At 40.7% G+C, this 26,548-nt stretch overlaps 1 protein-coding gene across 4 annotated transcripts in view; it reads left to right on the forward strand.

The window, feature by feature from the left end:
* The window catches only part of EXT2 (exostosin glycosyltransferase 2), a 107,276-nt gene that overhangs the window by 44,842 nt on the left and 35,886 nt on the right, over positions 1-26,548 (forward strand). For all 4 annotated transcript variants that reach the window (XM_073348064.1, XM_073348066.1, XM_073348067.1 and 1 more), the window contains one exon: positions 10,339-10,528. In XM_073348064.1, coding sequence (XP_073204165.1) covers positions 10,339-10,528 — 190 coding nt within the window. The remainder of the gene's footprint in view (positions 1-10,338; positions 10,529-26,548) is intronic.

Consider the following 26,548-nt stretch of genomic DNA (forward strand, 5'->3'; position numbering starts at 1 on the left):
CATGCCCACTAATGGTCAGTTCCTTGGATTTATATTTCAGCTGAAAGAGTCTCAATGCATGCATGAATATTTTTCTTGCTTCAGTATGGAAAAAAAAAAGTCATAAAAACGTCCTTTGAGCTGTGTAAGTTCTGTCAGCCAGCTATGTATAGAGATCTCTTGTGACCCTCTCTCACAGGATCAGTAAAAGAAAATACAGTTCAGATCAGGAATTGTTCTTTATATTTAATTGCTCCTGAACAGATCCATGCCGTTCTGTGACATTAGTGACCATCGATTTTTGGTAAGTATTTATCACTCCAGCATGAATGCATATAAAAGTATAATTGATTCAATCACTCCTTATTTAACTGGCTAAAGTCTGTAGCTTGTATCTTTTGACCCTTGCTCTAATAGTGGAAGCAAATAACTGGAGCCTTCAGTAGCTATGATTTTATCCATTGTAAAATTTTTTTGCTTTAGAGATATTTTATCTCTTGGAGGTGAGCTTATTATCATTGCAGTCTTCTAGGTAGCCTCCAACTCAGGGTCCAGCTAATTTATAATTTCAGACACTTTGGGCTGCGAGTGCTTATATAGTATCTGCCAGTCAACTTAATAAATCATTGAGTTATTTTTTTAAATAGTTGCACTATCCAGTTGCCAGAATTCCATAGATGGTCTGTGCTTATCAAAAGGAATAATGTCCCACTTGAGCCATAAGCATGTTTCTTATCTTGGTTTGTTCCTAGATAACATGCATTTATAATGACACTGTTAATTTCTGATTAATCCTGGTGGGAAATTATGATTCTAAAGATACGTTTATGCATGTAGAGATTTGACACAGTATCTTTTAGGAGAGTGAAAGGTGCCATCAGATCCAGATATGAAAATAGAGTGAGTAATTTATAGTTTGAGAATGCTACCAGTTTACAAATGATAGCCGTATTCTGGGCTAAATAAATTTCGAGGCTGAGACGTGTACAGCAAATAAACTCTGAAACTTAGGACATCAGAATTCTCTTAGTCTAGGATATAGTTATTAATCATTTAACAAGGAGCATCCTCAAGTCACTATAGCATTAGTAGTGAAATATGCACTCCACTGGGCTCTTGTAAATCCCTCTTCTATTATTGGCTTTTGCCCTCAGAATTTGCCATTCACGTTCCCACAACAAATATGGCTGACTCATCATCTGACTCCTTCCTCTTTCTATCACCCCTCCTAATGCTACATTTTATATTGAATGCAGCTACACTATAGTTCCATTGTGCAGTGTAGACTGGATACTGGAGTGACAGATTTGGGGAGGGGGTCAGAAGATGAGGCAACCATGTGTGCTGTGGGCAAAATCAGTGAGAGGTGCAGAGAGTGCAGTAGCTTTTTGGTACCAAGGGATTTACAGCAGCTCATCAGAGATTTATGTGGTCACTATACAGTTATTAACCTAACATTTTATTATGCAGATCCCTGTGCACTGGCTGCTAATGGCCCTGAGTGAATAGAGAACACAGATTTGCTTACAAAAAGAAAAGGAGTACTTGTGGCACCTTAGAGACTAACAAATTTATTTGAGCATAAGCTTTCGTGAGCTACAGCTACAGCTCACGAAAGCTTATGCTCAAATAAATGTTAGTCTCTAAGGTGCCACAAGTACTCCTTTTCTTTTTGCGGACACAGACTATCATGGCTGCTACTCTGAAACCTGTCAGATTTGCTTACAGGTAGTTATGCAGTTGTGCAGAAAAGACTTGCTTTTATTGGAGCAAGTGATATGAGTTTGGGCAGATGGAAAAGGGAAACCTTCCTTACTACTTAATGTAACAGAATAAGAGTCTACTGTAAAGTTCATCACACAAAGGAGGAACTAGTGATCATTCTTCCTGGGCTTCTAGCGGTCCTACATCATTTGTGTAGTGTTCTTATCTGTAGACATTAAATGTAATTAGTGCCCCACATAGTAACCTGACTCTCTTACAGTCACTGCAAACATCAGAAATAAGTGTTCAGTAACGTGCCTTACCCTGTTACAAATTATGTCACTGGACAAATTATGTGCAGTTCAGAGCTATACAATAGAGCAGTAAGTGATTGTTTTCCAGCTTAACAGTCCATGTAACTTGTTCAATTCCTTTAACTCCCCAGCATGTAAAATTCTTCTCTGTGACCTCAAGAGGCTACCTTGATTTGAGTCACCTTTTCATTTCAGTCCCTTATTTCCCAAGATTTGATGCAGTGCTACAGGCTTTTACATTAATTTGAATTAGTTCTGAATTAATTTTTTTTTAAATGGGATGATAACCTGTAAAAGTGCTACACACAGGAGTTTGCCAGGGATCCAAATGTTTCCTTAGACAGGTTTCTAACAACCTCATATCTGAGGAGGAATCTGGCGCTTTCACAATGCTGTCTCCACCAAATTGGTAACAACATGTTGGGATTGTTGCAAAATGCAGGCTAATTTTCTAAGCGTTTTCATTTTAAGATTACCTTGACCACACCATCACCTTGAAATGTGGGTGCAGGGACATATCTTCAGTCTTGGAAATATTCAGATGGTTAGATACTCCTTTGAGCAGAATTTCAGTGATTCTGGTATTTGAGGCGTTGGCTATTGTCTTTGACAGTGAGGATGGAAATGGTGTTTATACACTAAAGCTCATAGTGAGGAGGTTCACAGCTAGGTCTGTGTGTAGCTCAGCTTTATTTCTGTTTCCTTCATTGAACCCCTCCTATGCTGAGTGTTGCTGCCAGAATTCGTGTACAGCAGCAACACTTGAGTGTTCTTTGAGCATAAGGGAATGTAAGTTACATGAGACATGAAGGCATGTGTAATGCATCACATGTTGAGTATGTTATACATTAAGGAAGTGATCAAAGCAATTTCACCTATTCAAATTGGTTGGCTGACTGAAAGTTTTTAGCCCTTTTTAAAAATAAAAGTTTCCATGTGAAGTGGAGCAACATCTGTGTTAATAGATCTTTCCATTGGGGCTGAGGGAGAAGGGAAAAATAGTAACAAATACCTAAACATTTGCTTTGTTTTATATATTATGATACAATACTGTGTGTGTACACACCCACCCACATCTAGATGTTTCCTTCTTTTAATAAATTAATATAGTGCTAGTGAAAAGTGCCAAATTGACAGCTCTGGCACCTTTGCTGAAAATACACAAATGTGCCAGTTATTGCCATTTGTTTACTAATGCAGCCATTATCCATTATAAACTGGACTGAGATTACTGACTTCACATAAATCACTAACCATCTATCAGGTGGTAGTCATGATTTTTGGTCTCTACCAAACTGGATTAGAACAAATAACCTTGAGTTGAAAGACTCTTTATCCTACTATTAGTCTCCCTCAATTAGATGCTTTTTAATTATCTAATACAGAGATAAATTAGTCATCTAGTCAACTCCAGATTTTGGAGACTATTTAAAGTCTCTCTCTGTGTGTCCCTGTACCTTCCCAACATATGTAGATGATTGAGAATGACAATAATGTTGTTGTTTCCCAGGTTTTCTTTTGCTGGTGTTTGTGGAATTCTTTCAGGCCTGCTTTTAGCATAGAGCTATAAAAGGTTTGGCCCCATTATTGTGTCTGCCTTAGAGTTTTGAACTTGAATGTTATAAACTGTAGTTTAATAGTTTCTAGTTTAATAATTGTCGAGAGAATTGCTATGCTCCAAAAAATAAATGCACTTCTCTAGCAGACCTCCATTCTCCTGTTGAGTGACTGCCAGACATTGTATTTTCAGTAAGGCAGAAAAGAGGATCTCCACCCTATTTAAACTAAAGTAATAGACAAATTAATTTAATGCAAAAAATGACTTTTTCTCTGAGTAACAGTAGCATAGTTGCTATTCACTTAACAAAACCTAAGTCAGATGTTCATTTAGAGAATGGATTGTGTGTTTCAGCTAACTGGCAACCAACTGAGCCTTTAAAATACTTAAAACAATTTCTGAGCTGTTTGGCTGGCATTTTACATCTCACTGTTCCTGTGAATAATCTAGATCCTGAGGGTTGCCAATCAAAAACATCACTCATCCAAGTTTAAATAATAAGTGTTAAACAGATGATTCCACTGTATTGTATTTTCTGCTTGTGCCCCAATAACACTCTTCAAAATGTTGAATAAACATTTGTGTGTATGAGAGGAAATCCTCCAGCAGTCTTATTGGCTGACACACGTGGTATAACTCACTCAATTTTTCATTGCTACATTTTTCTGAAATTATTAGATTTCATAACATCCAGTCTACTTCCAGCCACCTTAAATTTTACTTGAGATGTGTTGGATCGGTTGGGTGGGATTTTGTCTTATTTGCCATGTCTTGATAGAAGATGTAGTTACTAATACACTTCTGCAGTGTTTGTATTATGATAGGTCATGTGTACCAAATATATGATTATTCAGACTTAAAAATATATTTTCTTGCTGAAGCAAAATTTGACAGTCAATTTCTCCTTGCCTTACCTGCCAAGAGTAGGGTTCAGGATTCTCTGCTTATATGGTAAAAGATGACATAATACTTATCTAATGCAGTGTGGCTAGTACCTAATGTAGAGAAAGTTTAACTTCATCTGCTTGTGATATCCTCTGTGGCATGAGAAACAGACTCCTGGACTTGGTTCTTGGCATGCAGTGGAGGTTCAGATGTTTCACTTTAATGTCAGTTGTAATTTTAAGTCCACACGCAATCTGTCTGTGTCTAATACTGTTAGGTTTTTAGAGAGCTTTTTGCTTCATCTTTAATATGGGAGAGACTGAAGAGAGAAGTACATACACAAATGTATATGTAGGGGTTGTGTTTTTTCTTCTTCTCATGGCAGTTGTTTAATGTAGGCTAGCCTGAAGAAACTATAGGATTTTTGTCTGCCATCTTATTCTGAAATGACTCTATTATCTGCCCCTTTCCTAATAATAACCCTTCTTATTTCACCAGCTGGTCTCCATTGCTCTCCTTGTGGCCTGGAAAGTAGGAGGCTTGGTCTTCATTAATGGCTCAATAAAAATGTACAGTAGTAGAATTTAGTCAGCTTCTTTTTATCCCAAGCTTCACCTTCATAATGCACTCAACCTTTTCTGGCCCTAGGGGTGGGGCCTTGCAGCCCTACAATTGATTTCAAGTTTTGTTTTCCCAATTTAGAGTATGTTACACTGTCTGCTCTGTCAGGAGACTGCACTGTAGAGTTTTATTTTAAAGAAAACATGAATCCCATTCCTGGATGCTACGGTGATTAGCACTAATAGAACATAAATACCTTGATAGATAGAGAGATCCTAAAGATTCCAGTCACTATGACATTTGTAAATATGCACTCTGTTCTAAACGGCGCTCACCGTCCCCCTTCCTCAAACCCACTCCATTGGCATATTATTGAAATTAATGGAAAGAAGGAAAAAACTTAAAACTGAAATTACTGCTTCACAGAATGCATGGAGATGAGGTGAGTGAGAGAACATCTTTTATTGGATCAACTTCTGTTGGTGAAAGAGACGAGCTTTCAAGCTACACCGACCTGAAGAAGCACTCTGAGTAGCTCGAAAGCTTTTTTCTTTCACCAACAGAAGTTGGTCCAATAAAAGATATTGCCTCACCCACCTTGTCTCTCTAATATCCTGGACCAACGCAGCTACAAAAACACTGCAAATAATCGCAGAATGTAGTCAGACTATAGAATTCACAGTTGTAGGAGGGCAGAGAGAGTAAAATAGATTTAGTTAGACTTTAAAAAGGTACTGCATAATTTCGTATTTGTAGTTATGAGCTAAAAATTGGTAATCAAAGATCCTGCTTCAGGGGAGCAGCCACAGGAGTTCACAAGGAATTCACATGAGTAACCCCTGTGTGCACTTGTGGAACCCCCCTGTATATTGTAACAGAGTATAATACATGCTACTGATGGGAGTGTACTAAACTCCACAGACCAATGATCTTGTCCAGTCTGGCAAAAAGTCCTGTTTCTGAATCCACAATGTAATCACTTTGATTGACTGTGGAGAAGTGGAGAGGGTTAACTCCTCTGGTTTTGCCCTTTGACCACTTGAGGATGGGAAGCATGATGAAATACTTTCTCAAAGTATTCAGAGGAAACACATCATGCATAATTGGAGCAAAATAGAATAAATCAAGGCTTTTTTGGTCTGCTAATTCATAATTGAAACCACATTGAGGTTAAGATTGATATGTAAAACAATCCAACCAAAAAAACCCTCCATGCAGAGGTAGGAGATAAGTACATCTCTGCTTTGCTGGGTACACGGAAGAACTGTTTAGTTACTGTACCATTCAGCACCTCATACTCCTCAGTCCTTGCCTCTTGGCTTTTTAATGACAGTGGGTTGTCCTTGTTCAAATTGAATATGGTTTTACTAAAAAGTGTGGTTAACAAGTATTAAGTCTGATGGTTGTTGAAAATAAAATGTATAGGGAGGAAAAAGCCACGGTTCTTGTTCATGCGAGCAAGGGAATCTATGTGTTATGTTGTTGCCAGTTTTTCCTACTAAATAGTATCTTGGAATTGTTAACCCTTCTGCCAGGATATGGACCTTCTTCCACACAGCCTCAAGTTCCTAGAGCTCCCTCCCTGACCCTGTCTGTCATGTCTCCACCTTCTCCCCCTTCAAGTCTTTCCTTAATATGCTCCTCTTTCCATTGTCCCTTCACCACCTGACTAAGTAATGTTGCTCAACAAACATAAACAATTTTTTCAAAAAAATCATGGAACTCATAAAATGTGTGTTTAGCTTCACTGCTTGCTTATTGCCTTTAATATCTCCTTCCTTTGTTTATACTTAGATTGTAAGCTTTTTGGGGTAGAGGCATTGTATTAGCTGTGTGTAGCATGTTATTGGTACTATACAGATGTTATAATGTGTACAGTGATTAGCCAGTTATAGAATAATTGGGGTTGGATATGATTTCTCAGATGTCAAATATCCCACACCGGCATCCTAGCAAGATTGATTTTGTTATACTTAACACACCCTTTGCTCCCTCGCACATGAGAGATTGGTCTCAAGTGCAGTCTTAGATATCTCTAATGGTGGGGTTTTCCTTGTCCCATTGCCTCCATTGCTTTAACTGCTCTTAAAATATAATCCATGTTGCATTCAATAAGGAAGGAGCAGAATAATGTTCCAGTAACAAGGGGAAAATGCCTTACTAGCAAATGGAAACTTTTTTTTTTTTCCTTGTGGCAGTCATGCACAAGCCAGCTGCAATAGCTTGAATCCCTTCTCACGGACTCATCCCTTTAAAGAATTCTCACACCTCACCAACTTCAGGCCAATCTCCCCAGCCCTCTCTCACATTGTGGGTTCCAGTCCTTGGGCTTTCCATGTTGTGTGTGGAGAGGCTTGCGTAACAACTCAGACAGACAGAGTGATGTGAGATCGCTGTTAGGAAGCTGCCATTTGCAACCTGATACTGCTTGCCCATAAAAGTGATTCACAATAAACAAACTGTCAATCTTGGCTTAATTACCATGGCTCTTGTAATGAATATTAGCATGGGAGGGATGAAGAGGGGAAAGGATTGCCATATCCATAGCTGAGTGTCAACACTTTGTCATGGAAAGTGATAAATGATCTCTCCACCACTACCTCTTGCTCTTCTTTCTGACAGTGAAAGTTCAGATGGGCACCCATAATAATGATGGGACTAAAACAAATGTTCTCTCACTGTGTCGACTTCTCCAGCTGCCAGTGGTTGGGAGTAGTCGTCATCTTGATGCCATGATGCATTTCATGCCCTGCTGCCATAATAGAGATTTAATTAGGTTTCTGTTGAGTTAATTGCCTGCATTGTTTGCCTTTCCCCAGCAGAAGTCTGGAAGACTCAAGTAAATTATGGAGGTTTGAATTTGCCCAATTTCCTGCAGAAAGTGGGGTCAAGAGGTCTGAGACTGTAGACACACACTTCAGGCAGGCAGCAGGGGGTTGGCTCTTAATGGCACTTCAGAGATGCCTAAATGCCTTTTTGAAATGTTTCTTTCAAACAAGGGGCCTTGGTTTTCTTTCCCCATTAGGTTCTAAGGAGCAGAGTTCAAGCTTTTCCTTTACTTGGACACCACTTACCAGGGGCATAAGATGAAATAAACATACTTCTTTTGAGAGGTTACCTTTCTTTCCCTAAGAAGATCCTGTTATGAGGAAGTATTGTACTTTGGACAGAGAGTAGGATCAGTTGGAACTGACATGTCATGTTTAGAACCCTTGATTGTTACTTATGTTAATGCTCTCTTCTCAGGGGTTATCTGTATATATTTTGTGAAATACCTAGCAGTTTTAAATGTTTTTTGTTTTTTTTAAAGTACTGTCAGAAGATGATGAATGGAGTAATCCTTGCAAATTCTATTATTTACTATTTCTATTACCATAGTGCCTAAGAGCCTGAAGTCAAGGACCAGGGCCTCATTGTGCTGGATGCTAACACATTCTATTAAGATATACTGCAGCCAGAAAGGAACTTGCACAATAGAGGAAACTTCATATGGGAGTTCTTAATTTGGATGGTGGGGGTCACCATTAAATAATAAAAAGGATATTTATTGTCTATAAGATTACTTCACCAGTTGTTTCTTCTTGTTGGGCAGAAATGCAGGATTTTCTTGGCACTGTATTGGTTATGCAGCTAACCCCCTGCTGCAAGTATTAATACAAGCAGGCTTGTGAAGGATGCACAAAAAAGATTCTCAACATTAAAAGAATCATTTGGAGGAGGTGGGAAGTTGGGGAAAACTTGATATTCAGGATCTTAGAGAGAAAAAATGCAGTTTTTGAAGTTGTTCATTAAAGGTCTAATGAGGTTGGCCGTGCCCTATTCAAGTTTAGATTGTGATTCACCCTAGAAGTTCTTGGGACTGCTCCATAATCAGAGAGTTCTACCCCTGCTCTTCAGGTCCCAATAAATATTAAAGACAATAAGCCTAAAAAACTGGCATTTCAGAAAATGTGAGCATCTGAAATCTGTTCCTGCACATGTCAACTGCTAGTGTCACCAAGACAGACAAGTAGACATGCAGACTATTTTAGTAGTGTAATGGCATCAGGTAAAGGTGGATAAGGCAGCCACCTTTGAGGTGTGAGGGGGGGAAAAAAACCCCAAAGACACTCTAAGGAAATGGTGAAGCTCCATACCTCCTGCCAGCAAATATGAGCTGATAACTTCGGGTACATAAAGTTTATCTTTCTCCCGATACCAGCAGTATGTATTTAACTGGGGTTTCTTACAGTATTGCAGGAAAGTGTTGGAAGTTATTGGGCAGTGTTTCTAGACTATTAGAAGTGTTCCTAGTTCTTTGTCGGCTGAGATTCAAAGGCTTCCCTGCAAAACAGTGTCAGCTTCTCCTTTCCCAACTCCCAAACCCTTTCTTTCCCCCACCTCCAAATAAGTCTTATTTTCTCCTCTGCTTCTCTGTCCTAGTGTGGATGTCAGCATCTGAATAGCAAGCTGGAATGAAAAAGTTGAAAGTCAAAATGCCTACAATTTCATTCTCATCTAATGGTTCCTTTGCAGCTGCCTCCCCCCACATCTTCGGCTCCAAATGGAGTTGGCACACTCAGTGAGAACAGAGTTGTCTGTCTTGTCTCTTGCCAACTGAACTGGCTTCCTTATGCTTGCAGTGCATTGAAATAAGAGCTTTAAAGTCTTAAAAGGGACCCCCTAGTTAAAATTCAGATGGAGTAAATAACTCTGAAATCAATCTTTGCGTCTCTTATAGGGTTTTCTATTTAATGGTGTAATAGCTTTTCTTTCACACAGAATAAACCTAGTCTTGTTGAAATTAATATTTTATCCCTCTTTATTGTAATGTCAGCATTTGTCTTTTTTATTTGTGTGCCCATTTTGTGTCAGGATTATGCATTTGCTATTTTTAATTCTGTTTCTACTCTGAAATGGTGGCTCAGAGCTGGCTCTCTGCTTGTTGGCCAACAACTGACTATAAAAAGCAAAATACTTTCAAGCAGAGAGTAGCAAATGAGAACCGTGCCATGCTAGCTGGGTTTAAAATGCCTCCTAGTTCCCTTTCCCCAAAAGTCTTTCCATCCCTTCTCCACTTTTTTTGAAGCCCATCCCTTCGTACAAAGTCATTGTCAGGCAATGATAGAAATTGACATTAGGAAATGGAGTTGGCATGAAGGTTTTACAGAACTGTGAATTATGAAAAAGAAAATCGGACTTTTTGAAAGGTTACTTTTCCCAAGAGTTAGGGTGTTGACCAAAGAGACCTACCTTAACTAAATTCCAGTTCTGGTACTTACATTCTGACTGCCTACATTCCCCTATTATAGTTTTAATTGACCTTGATCTGATCCAACATCCTCTCTGCTTTTACAGAAATGGAGCAGTGTGAGCAACCCACTCTTCCTTCCATTAATCCCACCACAGTCTCAAGGTTTCACTGCTATAGTCCTGACATATGACAGGGTGGAAAGCCTCTTCCGAGTCATCACTGAGGTGTCCAAGGTGCCCAGTCTATCCAAGCTGTTAGTCGTCTGGAACAATCAGAATAAGAATCCACCAGAAGGTAAGGTATGCATGTTGGAGGGAGGTGGTACGTGTTAGAGTAGTGGCAGAACACTGACTGTACATCTAGTACAATGCAACCTCTCTCTTTATGTACTTCTAAACATAAAACTATTTTAAACTGTTTTGCAATACTTCTCAAATTAAAAAAAGGGTACGTTTTCATGACACTTTTTTTAAAGTTGCAAAATTGAAAAGGCCAAATTACGTTTTTAAAAGGATCTGTGCTGGTGTTGCCTTTGCCAACTGATGATTCAACAAGAAGCCATGCAAATTTCTCAATGGAGGATTTTTTTGCTTTGAGTGGGGCGGGACAGGGAAGCCTTAATTTGTCTACACTCATTTGATTTTTTTCTACAGACACTATTAATCACAGTGAACACTTGTTCCACTACACTGTTCTCTGTAAACACAGAACAAATTGGCTTGATGCAAGAATGCAGGTTGGACGTTTTGTGGTTATAAAATAAACGAACATTTTAACTGATGAAATAAAAACCTGAGACATTCTGTGTGTCCAGAAGGAAGTTTCTGGGACATCGGGTTATCATGTAAAAACTCTAAGACTGTCCTGATAAAAGTGAGGCGAATGGTCTCTTTTTATTTAAATATTTATGTTTAAAACACAGATGATTCTATTTATATCAGTGATGAGCAAACCTCATGGAGTTTGGAGGACTTTTGACCCTTGCAGTCTTATTTTGAGTTCATGGGTTTATAAAATTATTTGATGCTCATGAACCTTTTTTCATGTCATTTAAATCCATATTATTTTCAAGGCAGATTTGGTTTCAAAAACATACCAAAGAGAAGTTTTTGCTCTGTATTGGAGGTAAGGAGCCACCTGCTCCAAAAATCAGAACACGACAAGTAGGTGCCCTATATACAGTGTCTATTTAGAATTTTTCTCTTCCTCCCCTTTCTTTATCTTACAAGCTCTCTGTATTTTTCAGTCTATTTGTTTTCTGTTCTCTTCCCCCATTTAATTATTTCCTCTGATCTCTGTTCCCTTTTTTCAGTCTTTCCTAACCTGAATGTGAACTCTATGATGTTAGCGTGCAAATTAAACTTTCCAACCCACAATTTTTGAGTGACTTTGAATTTAAGAAAAATAAGCTTACCTCTCCTTAGCTAATACTAATTGGGCATCCTCCCTAAAATATGAAGGAGATTCTCTTTGAGCAAAAGTGCTTCCTCTAGCTAGAATAACTGTTCTAAAAAAATTAAAATCTATGGCTGTAGAACCCTGTGAATTATTAATAATCTCTCTGCTGTTTCCAGTAGCCAATCAAGTGAATCTTTGAGAACTATTTGGGTTTGTAATTCTCCTATATAAGAAAGTACTGACAACCTGTGAGATAAACTGGCCATTTATGTATGTTAGGTACAATATTAAACTGAGTTCCTGATCACTTGCACTCATTTAAAATTCCATGGCACTTTTGCAGGAGTCAGGTTATTAACCCCATTGTCCTGGCCCATTTCCAGTTTTGGTGCTTTGCATTCTGCCTCTTTATATTCTTGTTCCAGTTTAAATTGGACACAGTATTCATTTCTTGTCTCAACTGGTTGTTTAGCACTGCTGTATAAAACGCACTAGATGTGGTTGCCCATCACTGACAGATGAAGTGATTCTTACATCTAGTTGTGGTTGGTAATCATTTGAGATTAAAAGTGTTGCATATAAAGGGAAGGTGTTATTTTTGTGTACTCTGAAGTTTTTATTGAAAACATATTCATAACATGTAGTTGAGCTATTACTCCAGTAGAGTAAACACTGCATACACCGTGAATATAACAACCCATTTGGGGCAGAAATTAATATTTTTTGTTTCCATATATTCTTTCCTGTAAGGCAGGTAAGGGAGAATTAAAACAAATTACTGATTTGAAAAATTTAATGTTAATAATCATTTTTAATAATCTTAGTGATGTAAATTCTTTTTATAGGCATATACATTTTCTGTCTTTCTTATGTTTGCTCAGATATTATTAAATCATAAATCATTATTTCCAGAAAAAGAATGAATTTGCCTGTGAATCTAATGATCATAGGTCCCAGTTGAGAGCTTTGGTTATTGGGCTGTTATGTTCAAACTGGTCTTGCATGGTAGTAAATATGTGTTTTAATAAATTATGTTTCCTCGTGTGGCTCTTATCTCCCCCCTTTGTCCATTTATTTTTAACACTTTGATGTAATCTCCTGGACTGCAGCTGAGGAGAGGGCAGTTTGAGTAAATTAATTTAATTTGTTTTAATACAGATCCATGCAGTGCGTTCCACCTGGCTCTGCAGTGGGGTAGCAGGCCTTGGCTGCACTTAGTCACTCGTTCAGTTTGTCTATTAGCAATTCTAATCCTTGGACTTCAAAGCTTCTGCCATTTATAGCCTATTAAAGCCAGGAAGTTTCTGATGGATTAGGGCAAGGAATGAGTTTGAAGTTTGTAATGTGCACCACTGTCACTGATAAGGTCTAGTTTATTACCCTACGGTAGTATCAGCACTTTTATGGCTATTCTCTTTTAATTGGTTATTGTAAAGCTGGGACAGTAAACGTACTAGTGCATCAAATGCAGGATTTCCTGGTCATTGCCATATAGGGGACACATTTCTGGGTCTGCTGTGCAAAGGCAAATCAGGGCTTCTGTTGTCAGAGCCAGTGGGTTTTTCGATATGCATATATGGTGGCTGGGATGAAAACATCAAAGTAATTTTCCCTTGTGATGACCTGCAGTAAATCCAGATTTGAACCCAGGCCTCCAGAGGCAAGGCTAGTGTGGTGCTACATAAGCATGTCACTTAACTTTCCCACGTCCGCTCCAGAGTAATTTTACAAATTAAAACTATACCAAATGATTTTCCTGCTTAAAATTATCACTCACTTTGAGACTGGGTTGTATAATCAAGGGTTTTGTCTAGAATCCTTCCCATTCAGCCCCCAAATTATTAATAGCGTAAGTAGAAAGATAAACTTTGCAATGGATCCTAAAAGTCAACAACTACAGACTCTTGTCAGACCAAGGATTGAAAGTAAATTCCAATCAAAGGTCCTCTACCAAGAATGTCCTGCTTTTTGGCCCCGATATAAGAATTTGAAGCTGATTTTAATTGCTGCTATGTGATACAGGGTCAGATGGCATCTCAGATATGTGGACCCAAACTCTTTCATCGGTCTAGTTAGAAAGATATAGTGAAATTGCAACTGATGATGCCTCTGAGGAACTGTTCCAGATTGAGATGTCAATAGAGGAGATTTTAGAACTAACTGATGAATTAAATAGTAATAAGTCACCATTACTAGATCACATTCACCCAAGAGTTTTGAAGGAACCCAGACATGAAAGTGCAGCACTACTAACTATAGTATGTAACCTATCATTTAAATTAGCTTCTCTACCAGATGACTGGAGGATAGCTAACGTGACACCAATTTTTAAAAAAGGCTTCTGAGGCAATGCTGAGAGTTACTGGCTGGTAAGCCTAACTTGAGTACCAGGCAAATTGGTTGAAACTATAGTGAAGAACAGAATTATCAGACATGTAGATGGACGCAGTTTGTTTGGGAAGAGTAAACACGGCTTTTATAAAGAAAAATTATGTCTCACCGATCTATTAGAATTCTTTGAGGGGGGATCAACAGATAGGTGGACAGTGGTGATCCAGTGTATATTGTCAGGTTTCAGAGTAGCAGCTGGGTTAGTCTGTATTCACAAAAAGAAAAGGAGGACTTGTGGCACCTTAGAGACTAACAAATTTATTTGAGCATAAGCTTTCGTGAGCTACAGCTCACTTCATCGGATGCATTCAGTGGAAAATACAGTGGGGAGATTTATATACATAGAGAACATGAAAGAATGGGTGTTACCATACACACTATAACGAGAGTGATCAGGAAAGGTGAGCTATTACCAGCAGGAGAGCGGGGCGGGGGGAGGGAGAACCTTTTGTAGTGATAATCAAGGTGGACCATTTCCAGCAGTTGACAAGAACCCCCTCGCTCTCCTGCTGGTAATAGCTCACCTTTCCTGATCACTCTCGTTACAGTGTGTATGGTAACACCCATTCTTTCATGTTCTCTATGTATATAAATTTCCGCACTGTATTTTCCACTGAATGCATCCGATGAAGTGAGCTGTAGCTCACGAAAGCTTATGCTCAAATAAATTTGTTAGTCTCTAAGGTGCCACAAGTCCTCCTTTTCTTTTAGTGTATATTGTGTACGTGGACTTTCAGAAGGCCTTTGACAAGATCCCTCACCAAACAAAGGCTCTTAAGCAAAGTAAGAAGTCATGGGATAAGAGGGAAGATCCTCTCCTGGTTAAAACACAGGAATCAAAGAACAGGAATAAACAGTCAGTTTTCAGAATGGAGAGAGGTGAGTAGTTGTGTCCCCCAAAGATGTTTACTGAGACAAGTGCTGTTCAACATATTCCTAAATGATCTGAAAAAAGGGGTAAACAGTGAGGTGGCAATATTTGTAGACGATACAAAACTACTCAAGAAAGTTAAGTGCAAAGCCTACTGAAGAGTTGCAAAGGGATCTCACAAAACCGAGTGACTGGGTATCAAAATGGCAGATGAAATTCAGTGTTGATAAATGCAAAGTAATGTGCATTGAAAAACATAGTCCCAATTATACATGCAAAATGAGGGAGTCTAAATTAGCTGTTACCACTCAAGAAAGAGATCTTGGAGTCGTGGATAGTTCTCTGAAAACATCTGCTCAACATTTAGTAGCAGTCAAAAAAGCAAACGATGTTAGGAACCATTAGGAAAGGGATAGATAATAAGACAGAAAATATCATAATGCCACTTACTATATAAATACATGGTACGTTCAAATCTTGAATACTGCATGCAGTTCTGGTCACCCCATCTCAAAAAAAATATATTAGAATGGAAAAGGTACAGAGAAGAGCAACAAAACTGAATAAGGATATGGAGCATAAGAATGGCCATACTGGGTCAGACCAAAGGTCCATCTAGCCCAGTATCCTGTCTTCTGACAGTGGCCAATGCCAGATGCCCCAGAGGGAATGAACAGAAAAGGTAATCATCCAGTGATTCATCCCCTGTTTCCCATTCCCAGCTTCTGGCAAACAGAGGCTAGGGACACCATCCCTTCCCATCCTGGCAAATAGCCATTCATGGACCAATCATCCATGAATTTTTCTAGTTCTTTTTTGAACCTTGTTATAGTCTTGGCCTTCACAGCATCTCCTGGCAAGGAGTTCCACAGGTTGACGGTGCATTGTGTGAAAAAATACTTCCTTTTTTTTTTTTAAAACCTGCTGCCCTATTAATTTCATTTGGTGACCCCTAGCTCTCGTATTATGAGAAGAAGTAAATAATACTTTACTTTCTCCATACCAGTCATGGTTTTATTGACCTCTATCATATACCCCCTTAGTCGTCTCTTTTCCAAGCTGAAAAGTACCAGTCTTATTAATCTGTCCTCATACAGCAGCCATTCTATACCCCTAATAATTTTTGTTGCCCTTTTCTGAGCCTTTTCCAATTCCAATATATCTTTTTTTTTTTGAGATGGGGCGAGCAGAACTGTGCGCAGTATTAAAGATTCGGGCATACCATGGATTTATATAGAGGCAATATGATATTTTCTGTCTTATTATCTATCCCTTTCCTAATGATTCCCAACGTTCTGTTCACTTTTTTGACTACTGCTGCACATTGAGTGGATGTTTTCAGAGAACTATCCAAGATCTTTCTTGAGTGGTAACAGCTAATTTAGATCCCATTATTTTATATGTATAGTTGGGATTATCTTTTCCAGTTTGCATTGCTTTGCATTTATCAACATTGAATTTCAACTGCCATTTTGTTGCCCAGTCACCCAGTTTTGAGAGATTCTTTTGTAGCTGTTCACAGTCTGCTTGGAACTGAACTATTTTGAGTAGTTTTGTATCATATGCAGATTTTGCCACCTCGCTGTTTACCCCTTTTTCCAGATCATTTATGAATATGTTAAATAGGACTGGTCCCAGTACAGGCCCCTGGGGGACAACACTATTTACCTCTCTCCATTCTGAAAACTGATCATTTATTTCTACCTTTGTTTCCTATCTTTTAAACCAGTTGCCAGTCCATGAGAGGATCTTCCCTCTTATCCCATGACAGTTTACTTTGCTTAAGAGTCTTTGGTGAGGGACCTTGTCAAAGGCTTTCTGAAAATCTAAATACACTATATCCACTGGATTCCCCTTGTCCACATGCTTGTTGACCCCCTCACAGAATTCTAGTAGATTGGTGAGGCATGATTTCCCTTTACAAAAACCATGTTGACTCTTCCCCAACAAATTATGTTCCTCTATGTGTCTGACAATTTTGTTCTTTACTATAGTTTCAACCAGTTTGCCTGGTACTGAAGTCAGGTTTACCAGCCTGTAATTGCTGGGATCACCTCTGGATCCCTTTTTAAAAATTGGTGTCATATTAGCTATCCTCCAGTCATACAGAAGCTGATTAAATGATAGGTTACAAACTACAGTTCGTAGTTCTGCAATTTCACATTTGAGTTCCTTCAGAACTCTTGGGTGGATACCATCTGGTTCTGGTGACTTATTACTGTTTAATTTATCAGTTAGTTCCAAAATCTCCTGTATCGACAGCTCAGTCTGGGACAGTTCCTCAGATTTGTCACCTAAAAAGAATGGCTCAGGTTTGGGAATTTCCCTCACATCCTCAGCTGTGAAGACTGATGCAAAGAATTCATTTAGTTTCTCCGCAATGACCTTATTGTCCTTGAGTGCTCGTTTAGCATCTCGATTGTCCAGTGGCCCCACTGGTTATTTAGCAGGCTTCTTATTTCTGATGTACTTAAAAAAAATTTTTTTTTTGCTAATACTTTTTGAGTTATATTTTTACACTTCATTTGCCAGAGTTTATGCTCCTTTCTATTTTCCTCACTAGGATTTAATTTCCACTGTTTAAAGGATGCCTTTTTGTCTCTCACTGATTCTCTTACTTTGTTGGTTAGCCATGTTGGCACTTTTTTTTTTGTTCTCATTACGTTTTTTAGTTGGGGCATGCATTTAAGTTGAGCCTCTATTATGGTGTCTTTAAAAAGTTTCCCTGCAGCATTCAGGGATTTCACTTTTGTCACTGTACCTTTTAATTTCTGTTTAACTAACTTCCTCATTTTTTTGTGTTCTCCCCTTTGTATTCCCCCCGTTAGAACAGCTTCCATATGAGGAGAGATTAAAAACTCTGAGACTTTTCAGCATGGAAAAGAGATGACTAAGGGACGGTATGGTTGAGGTCTTTAAAATCATGAATGGTGTGGAAAAAGTGAAGAAAGAAGTGTTTACTGTTTCACATAACACACAAACCAGGGGTCACCCAATGAAATTAATAGACAGCCGGTTTAAAACAGACAAAAGGAAGTAGTTCTTCACACAATGCACAGTCAACCTATGGAACTCATTGTTGGGGATGCTGTGAAGCCCAAAATATAACTGGGCTCAAAAAATAATTAGATAAGTCCACAGAGGATAAGTCCATCAATGGCTATTAGCCAACATGGTCAGGAATGCAACCCCATGCTCTGGGTGTCCACAGACTGATTGCCAGAAGCTGGGAGAGGAGGAAAGGGGATGGATCACTTGATAGTTGCCCTGTTCTGTTAATTCCTTCTGAAGCATCGGGCACTGACTACTGTTGGAAGACGGGGTCCTTGGCTAGATGGACCATCGGTATGACCGAGTATGGCTGTTCTTCTGTTATGTTCTCACCTGCCTTTGCCCAAAACTCACCAGAGTCAGGAAGGTTGCAAGGAGCTCTGGGTTGGGTAGGGGACTTGTGTCACTTTTCAGTGTGTTTTGAATACATTTTGTGCTCCTTACTTTAACACATGCAATTATGGAGGCCAATTTTCAGAGGCTAAAGAGAAAACCAGTGTCCTATTTTTTGATGCTTTCTATAACTGTGCAAGAAACTAAAAAATAAGCCATGGAATTAATCCAGTTAATTCAGAATTGGAAATGAGGGTTGCTTGATTGATTGGTTAATTGGATGCCAAATATTGCAATCGGTCAGTCAGTTGAAAATGTTAAAATGTAAAATAGGTTAAAGGTAACCAAATACATTATTTAAATAAATACATACTGGTGGTGTCTATCCACATACATTTTCTCCCCCTTCCTATGAGGTGATCACCTACTGTCTACTTAGCCCTGGTCTACACTAGGACTTTAGGTTGAATTTAGCAGCGTTAAATCGATGTAAACCTGCACCCATCCACACAATGAAGCCCTTTATTTCGACTTAAAGGGCTCTTAAAATCGATTTCCTTACTCCACCCCTGACAAGTGGATTAGCGCTTAAATCGACGTTGCCGGCTCGAATTTGGGGTACTGTGGACACAATTCGATGGTATTGGCCTCCGGGAGCTATCCCAGAGTGCTCCATTCTGACCGCTCTGGACAGCACTCTCAACTCAGATGCACTGGCCAGGTAGACAGGAAAAGAACCGCGAACTTTTGAATCTCATTTCCTGTTTGGCCAGCGTGGCAAGCTGCAGGTGACCATGCAGAGCTCATCAGCACAGGTGACCATGATGGAGTCCCAGAATAGCAAAAGAGCTCCAGCATGGACCGAACGGGAGGTACGGGATCTGATCGCTGTTTGGGGAGAGGAATCCGTGCTATCAGAACTCCGTTCCAGTTTTCGAAATGCCAAAACCTTTGTCAAAATCTCCCAGGCATGAAGGACAGAGGCCATAACAGGGACCCGAAGCAGGGCTGCGTGAAACTGAAGGAGCTGAGGCAAGCCTACCAGAAAACCAGAGAGGCGAACAGCCGCTCTGGGTCAGAGCCCCAAACATGCCGCTTCTATGATGAGCTGCATGCCATTTTAGGGGGTTCAGCCACCACTACCCCAGCCGTGTTGTTTGACTCCTTCAATGGAGATGGAGGCAACACGGAAGCAGGTTTTGGGGATGAAGATGATGATGAGGAGGAGGAGGAGGAGGTTGTAGATAGCTCACAGCAAGCAAGCGGAGAAACCGGTTTTCCCGACAGCCAGGAACTGTTTCTCACCCTAGACCTGGAGCCAGTACCCCCCCGAACCCACCCAAGGCTGCCTCCTGGACCCAGCAGGCGGAGAAGGGACCTCTGGTGAGTGTACCTTATTAAAATACTATACATGGTTTAAAAGCAAGCATGTGAAAGGATTACTTTGCCCTGGCATTTGCGGTTCTCCTAGATGTAGTCCTAAAGCCTTTGCAAAAGGTTTCTGGGGAGGGCAGCCTTATTGCGTCCTTCATGGTAGGACACTTTACCACTCCAGGCCAGTAACACGTACTCGGGAATCATTGTAGAACAAAGCATTGCAGTGTATGTTTGCTGGCATTCAAACAACATCCGTTCTTTCTCTCTGTGTTATCCTCAGGAGAGTGAGATATAATTCATGGTCACCTGGTTGAAATAGAGTGCTTTTCTTCAGGGGACACTCAGAGGAGCCCATTCCTGCTGTGCTGTTTGCCTGTGGCTAAACAGAAATGTTCCCCGCTGTTAGCCACAGAGAGGGGGGAAGGTTGAGGGGGTAGTCACGCGGTGGGAGGAGGCAAAATGCGACCTTGTAACGAAAGCACATGTGCTATGTATGTAATGTTAACAGCAAGGTTTACCCTGAAAGAGTGTAGCCGCTGTTTTATAAAATGTGTCTTTTTAAATACCGCTGTCCCTTTTTTTCCTCCACCAGCTGCATGTGTTTCAATGATCACAGGATCTTCTCCTTCCCAGAGGCTAGTGAAGCTTAGAAAGAAAAAAAAACGCACTCGCGATGAAATGTTCTCCGAGCTCATGCTGTCCTCCCACACTGACAGAGCACAGACGAATGCGTGGAGGCAAATAATGTCAGAGTGCAGGAAAGCACAAAATGACCAGGAGGAGAGGTGGCGGGCTGAAGAGAGGGCTGAAGCTCAAATGTGGCGGCAGCGTGATGAGAGGAGGCAGGATTCAATGCTGAGGCTGCTGCAGGACCAAACCAGTATGCTCCAGTGTATGATTGAGCTGCAGCAAAGGCAGCTGGAGCACAGACTGCCACTGCAGCCCCTCTGTAACCAACCGCCCTCCTCCCCAAGTTCCATAGCCTCCACACCCAGACGCCCAAGAACGCGGTGGGGGGGCCTCCGGCCAACCAGCCACTCCACCACAGAGGATTGCCCAAAAAAAAGAAGGCTGTCATTCAATACATTTTAAAGTTGTAAAATTTTAAAGTCCTGTGCTTAAAGTGCTGTGTGGCATTTTCCTTCCCTCCTCCACCACCCCTCCTGGGCTACCTTGGTAGTCATCCCCCTATTTGTGTGATGAATAAATAAAGAATGCATGAATGTGAAGCAACAATGACTTTATTGCCTCTGCAAGCGGTGATTGAAGGGAGGAGGGGCGGGTGGTTAGCTTACAGGGAAGTAGAGTGAACCAAGGGGCGGGGGGTTTCATCAAGGAGAAACAAACAGAACTTTCACACCGTAGCCTGGCCAGTCATGAAACTGGTTTTCAAAGCTTCTCTGATGCGTACCGCGCCCTCCTGTGCTCTTCTAACCGCCCTGCTGTCTGGCTGCGCGTAACCAGCAGCCAGGCAATTTGCCTCAACCTCCCACCCTGCCATAAACGTCTCCCCTTTACTCTCACAGATATTGTGGAGCACACAGCAAGCAGTAATAACAGTGGGAATATTGGTTTCGCTGAGGTCTAAATGAGTCAGTAAACTGCGCCAGCGCGCCTTTAAACGTCCAAATGCACATTCTACCACCATTCTGCACTTGCTCAGCCTGTAGTTGAACAGCTCCTGACTACTGTCCAGGCTGCCTGTGTACGGCTTCATGAGCCATGGCATTAAGGGGTAGGCTGGGTCCCCAAGGATACATATAGGCATTTCAACATCCCCAACAGTTATTTTCTGGTCTGGGAATAAAGTCCCTTCCTGCAGCTTTTGAAACAGACCAGAGTTCCTGAAGATGCGAGCATCATGCACCTTTCCCGGCCATCCCACGTTGATGTTGGTGAAACGTCCCTTGTGATCCACCAGAGCTTGCAGCACTATCGAAAAGTACCCCTTGCGGTTTATGTACTCGGCAGCTTGGTACTCCGGTGCCAAGATAGGGATATGGGTTCCGTCTATAGCCCCACCACAGTTAGGGAATCCCATTGCAGCAAAGCCATCCACTATGACCTGCACATTTCCCAGGGTCACTACCCTTGATATCAGCAGATCTTTGATTGCGTGGGCTACTTGCATCACAGCAGCCCCCACAGTAGATTTGCCCACTCCAAATTGATTCCCAACTGACCGGTAGCTGTCTGGCGTTGCAAGCTTCCACAGGGCTATCGCCACTCGCTTCTCAACTGTGAGGGCTGCTCTCATCTTGGTATTCATGCGCCTCAGGGCAGGGGAAAGCAAGTCACAAATTTCCATGAAAGTGCCCTTACGCATGCGAAAGTTTCGCAGCCACTGGGAATCGTCCCAGACCCGCAACACTATGCGGTCCCACCAGTCTGGGCTTGTTTCCCGAGCCCAGAATCGGCGTTCCACAGCATGAACCTGCCCCATTAGCACCATGATGCATGCATTGGCAGGGCCCATGCTTTCAGAGAAATCTGTGTCCATGTCCTGATCACTCATGTGACCGCGCTGACGTCGCCTCCTCGCCCGGTGTCGCTTTGCCAGGTTCTGGTGCTGCATATACTGCTGGATAATGCGTGTGGTGTTTAATGTGCTCCTAATTGCCAAAGTGAGCTGAGCGGCCTCCATGCTTGCCTTGGTATGGCGTCCGCAGAGAAAAAAGGTGCGGAACGATTGTCTGCCGTTGCTCTGACGGAGGGAGGTGCGACTGACGACACGGCTTACAGGGTTGGCTTCAGGGAGCTAAAATCAACAAAGGGGGTGTCTTTACATCAAGGAGTATTTCAGGCAGGACTTCACGGAGGGTTCCAATAAGAAATGGTGCACCTAAGTTATCGTTCTTATTGGAACAAGGAGGTTAGCCTGGCCTCTGATTGATACATGGCTAGATTTACCTCGCTGCACCTTCTCTGTGAGTGACTGCAGTGTGACCTAGAGGAATGAGTCCACTAGACAGGGGAGGGGGGGAAGCAAATGAGTACAAAACAAATCTGGTCTATTTCTTGTTTTGACCCAGTCCATCTATCTTTTACATCTTTGGCTGGCAGCAGACGGTGCAGAAGGACTGCATGCCATCCACATCTCATGGCTGCTCGGCAGAAGATGGTACAGTACGACTGCTAGCAATCCTCATCTCTTGCCTGCCTGGTAGAAGATGGTACAGTACGACTGCTAGCAGTCCGTATCGCCTGCCCGCTCACCATAAGACGGTTCAATAGGACTGACTGCAGGACTAAAGAGAATGACCTGGTCAAGTCACTCCAAATTTAGTCCCTGCGCCCATGTCTGCCCAGGCGCTCCCAGCCGACGTGGCCAGGAGCACCTCGGACACGACGAGGACGACTACCAGTCGTATTGCACCATCTGCTGCCAGAAGGCAATGGGTTGCTGTTTCTGTGTAGCAAAGCCGTACCGCGTCTGCCAGCACCCAGGAGACATAGGGTGACGGTTACCTGAGCGGGCTCCATGCTTGCCGTGGTATGGCGTCTGCACAGGTAACTCAGGAAAAAAGGCGCGAAATGATTGTCTGCCCTTGCTTTCACGGAGGGAGGGAGGGAACGGGGGCCTGACGATATGTACCCAGAATCACCCGCGACAATGTTTTAGCCCCATTAGGCATTGGGATCTCGACCCAGAATTCCAATGGGCAGCGGAGACTGCGGGAACTGTGGGATAGCTACCCAGAGTGCAACGCTCCGGAAGTCGACTCTAGCCTCGGTACTGTGGAAGCGCTCCGCCGAGTTAATGCACTTAGAGCATTTTCTGTGGGGACACACACACTCGAATATATAAAACCGATTTCTAAAAAACCGACTTCTATAAATTCGACCTTATTCCGTAGTGTAGACATACCCTTAGTGTTGTTGCATGACTAAGCATACCTTAGTAACTGCCATATTAATCATCTGAGACTTCTGTAAGGGAGTTGTAGCTACCCTCAGACTCGTTCATGTGAAATAGGCAAAACTGGATGTAGCACTTGGAAAAACAATGTTGATATAGAGGATTTCTAGTCTGAATATCATAGGTGCTGGAACTAGAGGTGCTGGGGATGCTGCCACACCCCCTGGGTTGAAGCGGTTTTCATTATTTACAGGGTTTGCAGTTTGGTTCAATGGCTCTCAGTATCCCCTTATAAAAATTGTTCCAGCACCCCTGTGAATACTGGAAAGATGGCATGTCTTCCTTAAAATAAGAAATTAAAAATATTTAAACAACTCTTAAATTATAATGCACAAAAAGAGCAAAGTTCTTTAATTATAGTACTTTGCATACTTTGTTTACTTAACATTTTTCATCTGAGCATGTCAAAGCACTTGGCAAAACACACTATGAGCTATATTCCCATTTTACCATTTTAGATAGTGAGATAAGAGAGGTTAAGTTGGTGTGCAAGGTCATACAGTGAATCATTCTTCTTCCGCTTGTTACTAATATGATGAAAACCATGCCAGTGAATCAGAGCGAGGGATAGGAACCAGGAGCCCTTATTTCTAGATTCGTGTCCTATCTGTAATATAACATCTCCCTTCTGGCATATTTTGTTTGGAATAATAATAATTAATAGGGCTGTTGATTCATCACAGTTAACTCACACGATTAACTCAAAAAAATTAATTGTGATGAAAAAAATTAATCACAATCGCAGTTTTAATTGCCCTGTTAAACATTAGAATACCAATTGAAATTTATTAAATATTTTTGGATGTTTTTCTGCATATACTGATTTCAGTTACAACACAGAATACAAAGTGTACACTTGCTCACTTTATATTATTTTTCATTACAAATATTTGCACTGATAAAATGATAAAAGAAATAGTATTTTTCACTTGACCTCATACAAGTACTGTATGCAATCTCTTTATCGTGAAAATGTAACTTACAAATGTAGGGGTTTTTTTGTTACATAACTGCACTCAAAAAAAAAAAACAATATAAAACTTTAGAGCCTACGAGTCCACTCAATCCTACTTCTTGTTTGCTAAGCAAACAAGTTTGTTTACATTTACGGGAGATAATGCTGCCCACTTCATATTTACAATGTCACCAGAAAGTGAGAACAGGCATTCGCATGGGATTTTTGTAGCCGGCATTGCAAGGTATTTACGTGCCAGATACGCTAAACATTCGTATGCCCCTTTATGCTTTGGCCGCCATTCCAGAGGACATGCTTCCATGCTGATGATGCTCGTTTTAAAAAAAAAAAAAAAAAAAAGTTAATTAAATTTGTGACTGAACTCTTTGGGGGAGAACTGTAGGTCTCCAACTCTGTTTTATCTGCATTCTGCCATATATTCCATGTCATCACAGTCTTGGATGATGTCTCAGTAAATGTTGTTCATTTTAAGAACGTTTTCGCTGCAGATTTGACAAAAATGCAAAGACGGTACCAGTGTGAGATTTCTAAAGATAGCTACAATACTTGACCCAAGGTAAATCTGAAGTGCCTTCCAAAATGTGAGAGGGATGAGTTGTGGAGCATGCTTTCAGAAGTCTTAAAAGAGCAACACTCTGATGCTGAAACTACAGAACCTGAACCACCAAAAAAGAAAGTCAGCCTTCTGCTCGTGGCATCTGACTCAGATTATGAAAATAAAAATGCATCGGTCCGCATTGCTTTGGATTGTTATCAAGCAGAACCTGTCATCAGCAAAGACACATGTCCCCTGGAATGGTGGATGAAACATGAAGGGACATATGAATCTTTAGTGCACCTGGCCTTTAAATATCTTGTGATGCTGGCTGCAATAGTGCCATGTGAACGCCCGTTCTCACTTTCAGGTGACATTGTGAACAAGAAGTAGGCAGCATTATCTCCTGCAAATGTAAAAAAATGTGTTTGAGCGATTGGCTGAACAAGAAATAGGACTGAGTGGACTTGTACGCTCTAAAATTTTACTTTGTTTCATTTTTGAATGCAGTTTTTTTGTACATTTTTCTACATTTGTAAGTTCAACTTTCATAATAAAGAGATTGCAGTACAGTACTTAGGTGAATTGAAAAATACTATTGTTTTTACAGTGAAAATATTTAATAAAATCAAGTGAGCACTGTAAACTTTGTATTCTGTGTAGTAATTCAAATCAATATATTTGAAAATGTTGAAAACAACAAAAAATATTTAAATGGTATCTGTTATTAACAGTGCAGTTAAGCGTGATTAATTTTTTTTAATCGCTTGACAGCCCTATTAATAATAATAGGTTAGGAGGGAAAGCATTGATTTGGATTTTAAGATTTGTAATCTTTCATCTTGAGCTGTGCTTTTTTAGATTCTGTAAAGTAAGCTTAGGTTGGGCTCGACCAGTGCTTGAATGGAAGACGTGTCCCCCCAGCCAATTTCCTCCCCTCCCAAAACCAAAGTGTTTGCAAGTACTGGCAGTGATGATTCAGTCATTGCTAAGCCTATGCCCCAGTGTAGCGTTAGATTACATGCTTTTAGATGACACAGGAAAACAAGATCCCAGTCCCTTGTCTTTGAACCCATGTCATGAGCAATGTTCTAGGAATAGAATGTAATTGCAGCTGTAGAAGAATGCACAAACAGCAAAAAAAAAAAAATCAAAAAATCTTTTGAAGACTCCATGAAATTTTTGTGGCATTTGTATTTAATTTCTTGGTAAGAGTGGTGGATTTTTGTTTTGAAACAAAATTGAGAAGAAATCCCCTGGCTGATAACAGTTTAAAAACATTTCTAATTTTGAATGTAACCCCCTTTTCAATGCCCCTTTAAACACATCTCTCTGGTCCTGGTCCTGGTGTCACTCTTGACTGCATGGGATATGAACCGTATGTAAATAGGTTGTCAGCCCAGCTGTAGTGCCAGCAGACAAACATGACTTTACATGTACTGTATTAATAAAAAAAAAAATGG

The sequence above is a fragment of the Lepidochelys kempii genome, chromosome 6 (assembly GCF_965140265.1).
Source record: "Lepidochelys kempii isolate rLepKem1 chromosome 6, rLepKem1.hap2, whole genome shotgun sequence".
NCBI classification, from domain to species: Eukaryota; Metazoa; Chordata; order Testudines; family Cheloniidae; genus Lepidochelys; species Lepidochelys kempii.